The sequence below is a fragment of the Pithys albifrons genome, chromosome 7 (assembly GCF_047495875.1).
Source record: "Pithys albifrons albifrons isolate INPA30051 chromosome 7, PitAlb_v1, whole genome shotgun sequence".
NCBI lineage: Eukaryota > Metazoa > Chordata > Aves > Passeriformes > Thamnophilidae > Pithys > Pithys albifrons.
The window spans coordinates 14202861-14216618 of record NC_092464.1 but is presented as its reverse complement, the minus strand read 5'-3'; the positions used below and the strand labels follow the sequence as shown (position 1 = coordinate 14216618).

Below are 13758 nucleotides of genomic sequence, written 5' to 3'. Positions count from 1 at the left end.
TTACATGTATAAAGCACAGATCTGGAGTGTTTCTGAGCTGTCCTGTTGTCTGCCTGTGATCCTCAGGAACTGCTGTTAGCTAAAACAAGGAACACTGTGTGGGAATGCAGGAACTTGTGTGTTGATACTAAACTGGATATGATGTGGGTCACTACATGTATCTACTTTACGTCTCCTGTCAAGAGCTCTTTACTTCTGCCTATCGTTTTTGTGCCTGAGTGCTCCTCTCTTCCTGGCAGCATTGTCTGCACAGGCAATCTGTGCAGGCACCCAGCAGTTTGTGCATTAAGCTTCTGTAGTGTCCATGGCAATGAAGGACTGATCCTGCACTGTCACTGTGGACATCTGTACTGTGCCGAGGTCGAGAGGAGATGTCATGTGTTACTACATTTGCTGGTTTCTTATTTTCTCTCCTGTTGTCTCTATTCCTGCCTAGGAAAGGCACTTTAGGTGAAAAGATAGTTTTGACTATATGTTGGTGTCTCGATGTCTGGGATGACTATTTTTGGAAGAATTTGATAAGTAATTTTTTCTGGAAAACGTGTATTTTTTCTATTAGCAGCAGTGATGGCTGTTCTCCACTTACTTTTTAGCAGCTAAAATGGGATGTTGCCATGGTTTCCAAATATCTTTTTTCCTTAAAGCTTCTTGGCTTTGGCTTATGGAAGCAGACAGACTGACAGGCCTGACCAGATAACATGTCTTTGCCAGTTACCTCCATTAACATGTGTGTTATCTTCCTGTCAGGGGAGTGAGTGGTTTTGCACCAGGCACTGTCTTGTGTAGGAGCCTTGTTCCCTCATCCAGCTACAAACCTGTTGTGTTGGCTGCAGTTCTGTCATGTTGGTTATTTAATATTGGGAAAATATTTTTTCCTCACCTGTTGTGGTGGTCTAATGTGCAAGAATGTTTTGTTCAGTTGGAGCATGTGAAATCAACCTCCCCACTCCCCTGCCTACTTGTGCACATCATGATGATCAGACTGAAAAGATGCAGGGAAAGTGAAAATTATTAGTTCTTTTGCCATCTGTTTGGGTTACTTGCTGTCTTAGGGCAGCGTTTTAACAATTGGAGAATTAAGAAATCTTTTGGTAAAGACCAACTTTAGTTCCTTTTCCTATTTTGGAAGGAAGGGAAAGTCCTGATTTTTTTTTCCTGGTTTAGAGCTCTTGATCATGATCAGAGGGTGGTATTAGTATTGTGTTCAGTCCTAGCTAGAAGAGAAGATGCCACTTATATCTATCCACTTGCAGGGACTGTCCAGGAAAGTCCTATGGTCTTCATAGAAAGCTCAGTTATCAGCAGAGCTCCAGCACAACTAAGTATGTTGGAATCAGGACAGTGAATGAGGGGGCCAGCAGTGTGTGGTTCTGGGAATATGGCAGGACTGACAGTCCTGTAGGGGGACTGTTACTGGAGTTAATTCACTTTTGTTTAGAAAATCCTGGATTGTGATCTGGGTTGTGAATGAATAATTGCAGGACTTTTGTGACATAATTCTTTACCCAGACTCACTGTGGAGCCAAGAGCTTTGTATCATTCTGTGCTGATGTTTTACTGCTTATGAAGGCAAACTGACTGGGTTTTATGTGGTATAGTTCTGTGGTGGTTTAGAGATAAGATTTTTGGTGCTAACTCTTGAGAGGCAGAATTGGCACTGTAACTTTTCTGGGAGGTAGAGTTGACAAATCCTGCTGCTCTTGTCCTGAATCTTGTGGAGAACAGATGTATTTATCTTGCTTCTCTCTCTTACGTCCTGCCCCAGAATGGGGCACTTTCTGCTTTGAAGGCCATACCAAAACAACATCTCGCTCTCTTCACACTGTTACCCCCTTCCCCTCCTCCTCAGTGCCTTATGGAGACTGTGTGCAGTACCCAGCTAGTTCCTGCATTATGTGTTCCCCATTCCAAGGGCAGGACTGGAGGTCCTGAACCCTGTTGCAGTATTACAGAGAGGGCTCTGAACTTCATTCGACATGGGAGGAATTCCACATTCACATTTTTCCCAAAAAGAAGCTAATTCAGCTGCTGGGATTCAGCAGTCTCAGTGCGCTTTGAAATGTTTACATCTGAAGTTGCTCTTTCAGATGCCCTACTGTTAAAACAGAACATTTGAAATCTGGTATCTCCAAAATTCACGTAAATCAGATAGGCCAAGCTGGACCTTCAAGAAAGTCATCAGATACTGTGAATCTGACAGTGAATTCAGAGAAGTTGACAAGCCTGAATATGTACTTATGTCTGACTCGTGTAGTACCTCAGATCACTTTAAATAACTTTTAGGGGAGAAAGGAGTTTGTTACTTTTTGGGAATTGGGTTCTCAGCTAAAAGTTTTAGGATTTGTTTTAATTGACATGAGAGACATGGATTTGGCTGGTGGACCACTTTGGTAGATAAGGAACTGGCTGGATAGTCACACTTTGACATAATTAAGGTGGACCCATGCAAACCCCTTGAAGTTCAAGGCCAAGTGCATGTGGGTCAGGGCAATCCAAAACATGGGTACAAGCTGGGCAATGAGTAGATGGAGAGCAGCTTTGCCATGAAGGACTTGGATGTGCTAGTGGATGAAAAACTCAGTTTGAGCCAGCCATGTGCACTTGCAGCCCAGGAGCCAATCATCTCCTGAGCTACATCAAAAGCAGCTTGGCCAGCAGGTCAAGAGAGGTGATTCTCCTCCTCTGCATCCAGCTCTGGGGTGCCCAGCACAAGACAGATGTGGACCTGCTTGAGCAGATCCAGAGGAGGGCCATGCCCATGATGAGGGACTGGAGGTCTTCACTATAAAGACAGGCTGAGAGAGTTGGGAGGCTCTAAGGAGACCTTGCAGTGGTCTTCCAGTACTTGGGGGGCCTGCAGGAAAGATGGGGAGGGACTCTTTATCAGGGAGTGTGGCGATAAAATGAGAGAGTAACAGTCCTAAACAGAGAGAGTAGACTTAGGTATTAGGATAAAATCTTTACTGTGGGGGTGGTGAGACACAGGAACAGGTTACTCAGAGAACTTGTGGATGCCCCACCCATGCAAGTGTTCAAGGCCAGGTTGGATGGGGCTCTGAACAACCTGATGTAGTGGAAGGTGCTCCTGCCCATGGTAGGGGAGTTGGATCTAGATGATCTTGAAGATTCCTTCCAATTCAAACTATTCTATGGTTCTGTGATATTTCTGTGTTTAAGAAAGGCAGTGCTGATTTCAAAAGGAGTATAGTTACCAGTGTCTCTAGGTGATTGCATTTTTTCTGAATATTTAATTATGGCAAGGAATACAACATGATTCTTTTGATTGGGCAAGTATTTGTTGTATTTTTCATATTGCTGATTACATGGATGACAAACCCCCACTTTGTTCTATTGTTTTTACCTAAGTATTGGACTCTTTGCAACTTTGTACAACTTGGATAAATATTATTATTGCTAAACTTTCTCTCACCCTTTGTCTAGATGTCTTGGGTTTTGTTTTGTGGAAGTCAGTAAGGATAGCTTTTATTTTTATTTTTTAAATAACTTTTACATTAATGGTTAAAATGACAATGATTGTATATGGCTAGGAGCTACTATTTTTTTCCCTTACATTAAAACTGTTTTAGGGAAGTTAGTATTTCTGGAAAGAGAGATAAAATGTGTTGAACATGCCTGTTTATCTGTTTTACATATGGCATGTAGTACAAAACAGGCTTTATATTTGTGGAAATCAGTATTAATATTATCTAAGTTTTATTGTACAGTTGATCTTTAAGCAAGGAGAAGACCAATGTTTATTTCAAAAAGGGCTATGTGCTTTTTTAGCATGCGTTCTCTTCCTATTGCCTAACTGATCCTTTTCTTTTCTGTTTAGTTACTATATCTCAAGCTGGTACAATCCAGACAGTGACAAATTCAGGAGCTCCTCAGCCAGGTGCTACCATTGTGCAATATGCAGGACAGTCATCTGATGGCACACAGCAATTTTTTGTTCCTGGAAGCCAAGTTGTTGTTCAAGGTATATTTTATTATTCTACTGCATTTTAGTTTCTTTCATATTAAGTAATTTTTCCTAAAAGGCTTTTTATTTTGTGTTGACATTATTGTACTATAAAATAAAATACTTATGCATAGCAAGAGGAAAGTCAAGAGGTTAGGGTTAGGGGGGTTCTGTGCTCAGCAAGCCAGCTACTACTTTTGATTAAAAGGAAGGAAATAATATAAAATCACTTTCTGCTTTGAATTCTCTTGTTCAGATTTTTGATATATATGTTTATTGGAGTGTTTAATTGGATGCTGGACCTCAATGTGTGAAACTAACTTGGGTTTTTTCAGCAGGTAATCTGATTAAAACACAAATTCTGAATTTCTTTGGATATGTTTATGGCAGAATTTCTTTGCAACTTACAATTCTTGTCATTATTAGAAGCTGGTTTTCTCACAGAACACTTTGAAGGTCCTATATAATGCACCATAAACTGAACTTAGAGTAGTGAATTCTTGAGACTTACTGTCATTTATGCATGTCGGGTTTTTTGCCCTTCCACTGTTTTCTCAGCCTTTTGGTAATGCCGAGGGTGTTGGATAATCAAAGGTGTGTCTCAAATTCTTATCGTTAACCAGGGAAATCGATGAAAACCTTTGAAAATGGGGAAGAGATTTCTCTATGGAGACACCAAATTAGTAGCTATGGAGGATATAGGGAAATACATTTTCTTTTTAATTGATACAGAGAAGTAAGGAGAGAGGGCTGTATGAATACTTTTCTTAAGCCAAAACAGCTCTCTGAAATAAACTATGGGAAGAGCTAGGAAGGCTTCAAATATGTTTGCTGGTTCAAAGGTAAACCAGCAGGAAAAATGAACCCAACTCAAAAGAGATTATGTCACAGTTACAATTTAATAATATACAATAAATGCAATGATTCAAAGAGAAATTGGTTTAACCCACAGAAAAACAAGTATAACTCAGCACTCTCAGGCACAAAGTGATGTTCATTAGCCCCTGTGCTGAGCACCACATGGTCTCCCTGAGTCTGAAGTAAAAGCAAAGGAAAACCTGTTGATGCAAATGATGGTCACAGTCTGGTTGAGAGAGGTGGTTGCAGTCCTGGCGAGCTTCTGGTCCTCCTTGGGATCCGGAGTGGTACCAGAAGTCTCCCAACCCCAAGGTTATATATGCTTAGGTTCAGATGGGAATGCCCAGTACTTCCCCCAGGCCCAGGAGTTTCACAATGGGTAATCTACTCTCCAAATCATGGGATATTTTTGTAATCCTTGATGGCCCATGAGCAGGCATGACCCCTCAAGGTTCGGTGTGAAGGTGCTGATGTCTCCCCAAAGGGGAATTACCACACCTGAGTCGTTGGTGTCAATACTCTGTCTCCCAGGGTGCTCAAACACCCAGCTTGTAGCCTGAGGGGTCAGGTGTGCCCTGGGCAGCTGCTGCAAATGGTCCATTGCTAACAGTTCCTTAGAAATGATATAGAGGTTGTGGAATACACAGTTTTGGTCACACCCACACAGTGATAAACTGGTCCTGGCTGCTGAACCTAGGACAAGTAAGTATTCATGGAGTGCATGAGAGTAATCAAATAGATGTAGGCACAGATATCTGAATGAAGTCCAGGTTGAGGTGCCTTTTTATTAACCTGCTATGAGTGTTTGAAATAAGTTCTGGGTTTGGGTGGCTGTTTCTCTCCCTTTGGTGTAAAGGCAGCCAAGAGTGTCAATAAAACTAAGAACTTGCAGATACCTGAACTTGTTTAGACAATGTGAAATAGGGATACCAAATTTGAGTTCTTCCATTGCCTCTGGTTACTTCTTTGTTGAAATACATTGTTGTGCCAAGACTTCTCAGAAGCATTTCAAGTAAGTATTAAGACTGTATGAAAAACCCTTACCCAAATGTTAGGTTTTATTGTGCAGAGAGTACTTTAATAAATTCCTTCAATGTTATTATGAATACATTCTTAGCAAAGCCTTCAGATCCAAAGTTGGCTGTCCTGCAACCAAATTTCCCACTCTGGTAGTATATGTTTTCTGAGTGTTTTCTATGCATGAGCCTACACATCTCTTAAATCAGAGGACTTCTTCATCTCACCAGCCTGACTGTAGTATTATATATATATATTGCTTTGATTCTTCAGAGCTTTGGGGTCAAGGCAGAGAGAGTAACTCCTCACCTGTTTCAAAAAACTTCCCAAGTTCTGTGAAGAAGGCACAGCATTTAAGGATTGTATCTCACAGCATTTCAGTCCTTGGGAACATCATTCGACCAACCTTTCTTTACAGACTCTCCATTAAAGAGTTGTCTTCAGACAGGGCTACTCAGTCTCAGTGATGGGCTCAGTAAGATGGAATAGCTCATTAAGTGTCTTACCTGTGATGGAAACCTTCACAATGGATTCAGAGACAGTACTGAATACCTGCCGTATCATGTTTCTGGAGGCTTCGAGATACTTTTAACTACATTGATGTGTTCTCTGTCTATGCTCGGAGAAGTTGACTTCCTGGAATTCTCTGTTCCTTTGGCTCAAAGTCCAGTGTTTTAGTGAGGCTCATAGCTGTTGGCACAGAAGAAAAGTGCTACATAATACATACAGGGAAAAGTACAAACAAACACTAAGTGAGCATGAACTTGGAGATAAAAGGCTTCAACTTATTATACATGCTATTGACACCGGGAAATGGTTCTTAAAAAAAATCTTTAATTAAAAAAGGGCATATAAAAAGAGCGTGAAAGTATCTGAGGAAGTTTACAGGAATGCAATTGCATGTAGTCCAAAAACCTGAGTTATTCAGGATGGAGTGAGATGATGGAATTAGATGAATATACAAGTGTTTGATGCGTCCTAAGTACAGGTCATCTTGCCTGTGCTAGAAGGTCTGTAAGAATATAGTTTATGAACATTTGTCATTTATGTACACTTTGTAGTTGACTGGTCACGTTATATTGTGATAGCAGAGATTATAATAGGAAAAAACTTTGTGCTTAGTATCCTTCCACTTACTTATATGGTAATCATTTATAATGATTTTGGGTAGGTAGCGTATAAATGTTTTGGTCATAATCGCAGAAGTAAAGGAAAGAAAAAATACAACAAATATTAGTCCCAGGGCAGAAAATACCTGTTTCAGAATCTTTCAGTTAGCATGTGTATTGGTATTTTTCTCTAAAGCATTTGTTGATGAATCTCGTATAATAATGGATGGCATCACATAAACCCTCTGCTTGATATTTTCTGATAACCTGTGGTGGGAAAAAATATTAGAAGAAAGGTGCCAAAAGTGTTGATCCAACTGAGTGGCATTGTATGTGCTACAAGTTTACATTTGTAGGCACAGTAAGAGGCAGCTCTAATGTCTGGACAATTTCTTAATACAGGTTAAGGGGTTTTTAGCTAGCTGAAGAAGAAAGTGTTTTATTATTTATGAAAATGAGTGTAGAAAAGTATAAAAATCATTCTGTTGGGATCTATGTGTGTTTTCATTATATGGTCACTGATATTTGAGATCTGTGGTTTGAATTTCTTGTGTGCTTCAGTTCTGATCTTCTGCTCATCTGATCCTGAAGTGGTCCTGTAATCACAAAACACTCCCTTTTTGCATTGATACTTTCACTCTTGTCATCCAGCAGAGTTTCACAGCTGATGAATTATCAGTCTGAATTTCTTTATTACAGACAAAGACCTTATCAATTTGCTGTGCTCTGCTACATGTGGACCAGTGCTTGTACTGTTGGTCTGAAACTTAATTTTATTTAAATTGATGCAAATAAGGAGTAACTCTCTTAGACCTGAGCTTTTTTAGAATTTATTTTTTTTTAAACTAAGTCAATCATATTTCTTGGACATATTTTCAAAAAGGAGTGAAGGGGAACAAAGTAGCCATTATCCGGAATTATTTTTTTGCCAGTTACAGCATCTAAAATCAATAGCATTAGGTTGACTTACTTGGTTGAAGCATTCTTTAATAATTTCAGAAGCTTTTAACTGAAATTAAATGAGTGGGTTATTGGTACCCCATAAAACAAGGAGCTCTAGCCTTTAATTTACCTATTTGTAATAGCTTGTTAGCTCTCCTGTCTTGTATATCTGTCCAGCAGAGTTCTCAGCCTTTTAGTGGAACTACTTCAATCAAAACAATTGCATGTCTGTTTAAAATGTCCTTATTTTCTATCCCATCATGGCTTTATCACTCTGATTTATTCATGAATGCCAGAGCTACGTTTTAATTTCTGTCAGTCAATGCTGTGAATTTTCAGGTCGCACTTTACAGCCAGCTTTGTGGTGGGTGCTTTCTGTAGCTTTATGAATAATTCAGGGAAAAAAGAACAAAGCCAGGATTATAGAAATATGGCAGAGGAAAAAAATTGAAACAGGTTTAGTGGAAAAGGAATTCTTCGGGCTGCAGTTTCAGTGAGCTGTTCCAGTGAGAGAGCATATTAATGACAGTGGTAAGCAAGTGAGGTCACTGTGATGTCAGTGCTCTTGCTTGTAATCCTGCACATGCTTGCTAGTTTGGAACAGTTCATGCTGAGCTCTGGTAGAGGAACAGAAGAATCCTGTGTGCAGAGGCTGATCATGGCTGTAACAGGAGATGAAACAGGTAAAAATGTTAGCTTTTTACTTGGTGTATTGTATGTCTAAGCAGCATTTAGTTACTATTTGTGACATTTTCTTTTGAACCTGTTGCTGTAACTCTTTAATCTCTCAAAGCTCGTACAAATAGCTTCTGATTCTATCTAGTTAGTGTAGGATTTCAGGGCAGTTTCAACTGTTTCATTAGAGAGGAAAAACAAAAAAACCCAGTGTTAATGCACGAGTTCTTGCAGAGATTGATTCAAATAACTAATCTTTACTACTCGATGCAGAATTTTGCTGAAAAAAATCCACCACTCTATTTTTGCATTCTTCTTTATTGTGGAGATAGTCATATATGTTACTATGTTTATAGTTGCTTTTTGTTTTGTAAAAATGACACTGCTTTTTTTTGCTTAGCAATAAACACAACAGATTTGATAGCTGTGGGCTTAAGCCTAGCTGTAAAGAAAATGTGTTCATTGTTTCAGCAGTGTAAATAAACCCTATGCTCGCGTTACTAAAAAATACTGAATGCAAACAAATTTGAGAGCAATAATTCTAAGTATTGTAGCGCCTGTTTGTTTCTCCTCCACTGTTAAAATGGTCTGTTCCTCAGCTAATTGAGTTCAAAAGGCTGACGTCATTAGATTTCCTGGAATCGTGTTGCAGTAGGGAACTGGAAAAGTTAAACTCCAAACAAGATACACATTGACGTCAGCTCCAAGTCATGCTGCGATTTAGTCAGTTCCTTTCTGCTTCGTCAATTGCCTCCGGCAGCTCAGTAACTTTAACTACTTCGCAGCCGGCACGGGCACCTACGTGCTACTGCTCAGAGCTGGTGCTCACTGTTTGATTAACCCAAAGATAAGTATCTTCTTCTTGGAGTCGATGCTTTTAATGCTCAAAGGGATAATGATTCATGCCTTGTATAGCTAGTTTAGTGGTGAAGTTAAAAACCCTTTGATAATCAAATCACACCATTATGACTCACAGAAGGGGAGAACAGACATACAAATACATCAGGCTGTTTTTCTCCTGGATAGGCACTGAAAGAGTGCAGGGATGCTCTCTAGTGTTGACCAAGCTACTTTTTCCAAGCAGATGTTGCCTTTTTTTTTTTTTAAATTGTCAGAGTTTGATTTACAAGGTTCATTGTGCTCTTCTGGATGTGGTCTGGGTTTTTTGTCTGTTTCTCTTCCTGTTAATAATTTTCTTTTTGTAAGTCCCAATTGAAAGCCTCAGGTTTTCAGTGACTTTTTACTCCCTTGCAATTTCAAGGAGCTGGAAAAAAACCAACTTGACCTAGGCAGTTTGTTAGGGAAATGTGCCAGCTCTAGGTTTGTTGCTTTGTTAATAATCTTTGGTCCAACCTCTGGTGCCTTAGGAATTACTTTACTCCTTTGTGAAGTTTCGTTAGAAATGGCCACAGAGGTTTGTCAGCTTAGATAAGGTGTGTGGGATTTTTGTCTCAGATGCAGAAATGTGTGCTTCTTTTTTTTATAGATACATTACTAGATTTAAAATACCCTTGAAAAATGAGTTTATTCCTCCCTGCTTAAAGGCTGTTTCATCTTTCCCAAGGTATTTTTCCAGGGAGATCAGTAACATTATAACTTTTTGAGACACTATACAAAATAATTTGCAGTCTGAAATTACTGATTTGCAATGATCTATCATAAAGTACCTGTGACTGCCCAGCTAAACGATACTTTGTCAATGCTATCCTATGTTTTTTTTCTTTTCTTCTGGTTTTTTTTTTGTTTGTTTGTTTGGCTGTTGTTTTTTTTTTAAATACCAAAGTCTGAGTTTGCAAGTTCTGTACCACCAGAAGGGTTATTTATCGGTGTTACCATCCTGGCAGGTTTGTAAGTAACACAGCTGCTGGGCAGGGACAGCCACTGTGGGACCTTCTGTGACTATTCACTGCAACATGTCCTTAGTTACAGTGGTGTTTGCTGATCCCAGCTAAGATAGGGAATCACTGTGTTAAGCCTTGCTGCAGGTACATGATCGCACCAAGTCCTGTTCCTGTTTGCTGCCATCTGAGTGTGAACAAACAAAGACAACAATGTAGTTGGTCTTGCCAGGCTGAAGTGACCTGGCTTATGGGGCTTTCCCTGTGACTTGATATGCAAAATGGCTTGTTTGGATTTCTAATTCATTATAGGTAATGTAAGCTAAGACATTTTATGCCTAGTGATGAGATAGAAAAAAGTAGTTAATACCATAGAATCTGTAAAATGCATGTGATGTGGTCAGCATAAAGGTGAGCCTGAAGAGTTGCTAAAATTCCATTTTTACAAATAGTAAGCTGAAATATTGTTCCATTGACGTGACTCGGACTGCTAAGAAATGTGGAGAACTTAAAGGAAGGGTTCAGTAATTCCCCTGTAGATGTACAAGATGAACATGTCCTCTGTATTCATGGTAGCTGCCTGTCAGTGCTCACAGGGCTGTTCTGGATTGCTTTCTCTTTCCCTCCCTCCTTCTCCCCCTCCCTCCCCAGGGGATTATCCAGGTCAGTTCACTGGTCCAGTTCATCTTGTAATTCCACAAACACTTTTACCCACAGGATGGAGAGCTGGGGGAGGTGCAAGAGGTTTAAGCTGATAATGATTCCAGGACATGGCTGTGGAATTGTAGCCTAAACACAACTTCATCCTGGTTTTTTTATTTAATGAGTGAAGTAACTGCACTAATATAATAAGAATAATAGTATATTTTTTAGTTTTTTCCCCCTGTAGTTGATGTTCCTTTACTTCTGTACCTGCCAGCCTCCCCAAAATGTTTTTGTCTACATTTTATTTTTCCAAGTTGTCTGAGTTTCATCTGGAATTGAGTTAATTTTCTTCTAGTAGCTGGTACACTGCTGTGTTTTGGATTTAAGATTAGAGTGATGCTGAGAGCACACCAATGTTTTAGTTGTTGCTGATCAGTGCTTGCACTAAGTCAAAGACTTTCCAGCTTCTCATGTTCTGCCAGTATATAGGCTGGGGCGCACAAGAAGCTGGGAGGGATTACAGCTGGGACAGATGACTCCAACTAGCCAAAGGATTATTCCATACCATAAGGCATCATGCTCAGCACATAAACTGTAGGGAAAGCTAGCCAGGGAACTGCTGCCCAGCATGTCAGGAAATTGGTGGGCAGTGAGCAATTGCTTTTCATTTGCATCACTTGTTTTTCTTGGCTTTTATTTCTCTTTATTTTTGTTATTTTCCTTTTCTTTTCATTTATTATTAGTTGATTTTATTTTCATTATTAAACTGTTCCCATCTCAACCTATGAGTTTTCTTACTCCATCCCACTGGAGGGGGGTTGGTGGGTGGAGTGAGCAAGGAGTTGTGTGGTGCTTAGGAGCAGGCTGGGGTTAAACTGTGACACACAAGTTTTTGTATTATTCAAAAAGTACTTTTAAGAATTAAAGTATAAGTTAAGTGTAACATAGTAGCCTTTGAAACACCATCTTTTATATTTAGCTATTTTAATGACAAAATTTGAAGTTTTGTTCTGTGATAACAAAATATTGATGGAAAGGAGTAGGTAAGTACTTGCTTAGAATTTGAAGAAAGATACATTTTTTGCTTGGTTCTTTTTTTCTACGTGAGACAAGACACAAGTGTTTAGGACTTTCACAGTGTTTTAAAGTTTAGATACATCAAGTAGGAACAAAATACATCAGAAATAAGGAAATGAGGTGAGACTATCAGAAAGGAACCAGGTTCAAGTAATATGTTAGATCTGCATTTAGTTTGGGGAGAGCTCAAAACTGGTAGGCTCAGGTGCTCAATCTGAACTTTTGCCCTCTGACTTAGTGTACAGCTACACCCCTTCCTGTGCAACCACTTCCACCTCCTTTTGCTAATGCCACAGCATCCTCTCCGTGGTCATCATGCTCCTGTGCATCATGACTACCTGTCTGTTCCTTTTCATTTTAGCAACAGCTAAAATCAGCTCTCATTGATTTTCTGAAGAGAGCCATGTGGAAGCTTTCACAGGGTTCAGTCCAGCTGGCTGGTGGGCCTAGATGCTAGAGCTATTTAGATATTTTACAGTGTGGAATAAGTGGTATTAAGGTAAAAAATACATTTGTGACATTACAGACCTGTGAAATATTTTATGTATCAGGGATCCTGGATAACTCATTGACAGAAATCTGTTATTTTCAGAGAGAAAACTTATGCATAGTTCTTTTTTGCCATAAAATTTAAATATGTTTGTTTTATATAGCTGCCACTGGAGACATGCCAGCTTACCAGATTCGAACTCCCACTACTACCTTACCTCAGGGAGTGGTTATGGCAGCCTCACCAGGGACTTTGCATAGTCCTCAGCAAATGGCAGAAGAGGCAACACGCAAGAGAGAGCTGAGACTCTTGAAAAATAGGTAAGATATCATAATCAGTGTTCAAAAAACCCCCAAAACATTCTAAAGAAATTTTCTTCTAAAGGTCATGAGCACTGCCTGTAATTGATGAAGGGAAGGCAGGAAATTCTTTGTCAGTCATTCCATGTCCCTACGGCACAGAGTGTTGGCTGTTAACTGCAGAGTTAGAGTCAATCTTATCCCCATAGATTTTTAGTTTGAAAATATTATGGTAATTCAAAAGAATTTATCAGATAATTTTTGTGACGTTATATTTTTTTGTTGAATTTTAATTCACTTCCTCCTCCACTACTGACAGTAAAATGACCAGGATGGGCTTTTGCATTTCAAAACATCCCAGCAAAAAATTGGTTAGGAAAATATCTGAGTAGCTCATTAACAGCTGTCCATTAATGATGCTGTGAAGAGGACTTACTCTAGAATGGAATGATAATTACAGACTTTCTTAAGTACTTGGCTGCTGGGATAAGTTACTTTGCAGTGCCCCTGTCATTTTGTTAGGCATATTGTGTGAAGTGGCTGTATATTTTTTAATTAGTCAGCATGGACTTGGCAGAACATTGTAAGTATCCGTCTTTCTCTGTACATTCTTCTTGCTATTCTTAAGGGAGTCTGTCTTTTTTAAAATATGTAGCCACCTCTATCATTGGCAGATTAATAGAAGAAATGCTCTGTTGTGCAGATCTCTATTACACTGACTAACCACTTGCCTTACAACTGAATTAATGGTATTGCTTTGCTCTCATGCCTGTCCTTTATTTTAAATTACTCATGAGGATCACTGCATTGTTGTGCCTCCCTTTGTTGCTCTTCTCTTCAGTTTTAA

General features: G+C 39.4%; 1 protein-coding gene across 10 annotated transcripts in view; it reads left to right on the top strand.

Moving 5' to 3' along the window:
- Positions 1-13758, top strand: part of CREM (cAMP responsive element modulator) — a 45931-nt gene that overhangs the window by 19618 nt on the left and 12555 nt on the right. For 8 of the 10 annotated variants that reach the window (XR_011698243.1, XM_071559902.1, XM_071559907.1 and 5 more), the window contains 2 exons: positions 3836-3979; positions 12776-12932. Coding sequence is in view for 9 of the 10 variants with exons in the window: in XM_071559902.1 (XP_071416003.1) it covers positions 3836-3979; positions 12776-12932 (301 nt within the window). In the remaining variant the exon portion in view is untranslated. Of the gene's footprint in view, positions 1-3835; positions 3980-8461; positions 8571-12775; positions 12933-13758 lie in introns of those variants that run through there. The other 2 variants (XM_071559909.1, XM_071559908.1) reach the window with 1 other exon arrangement.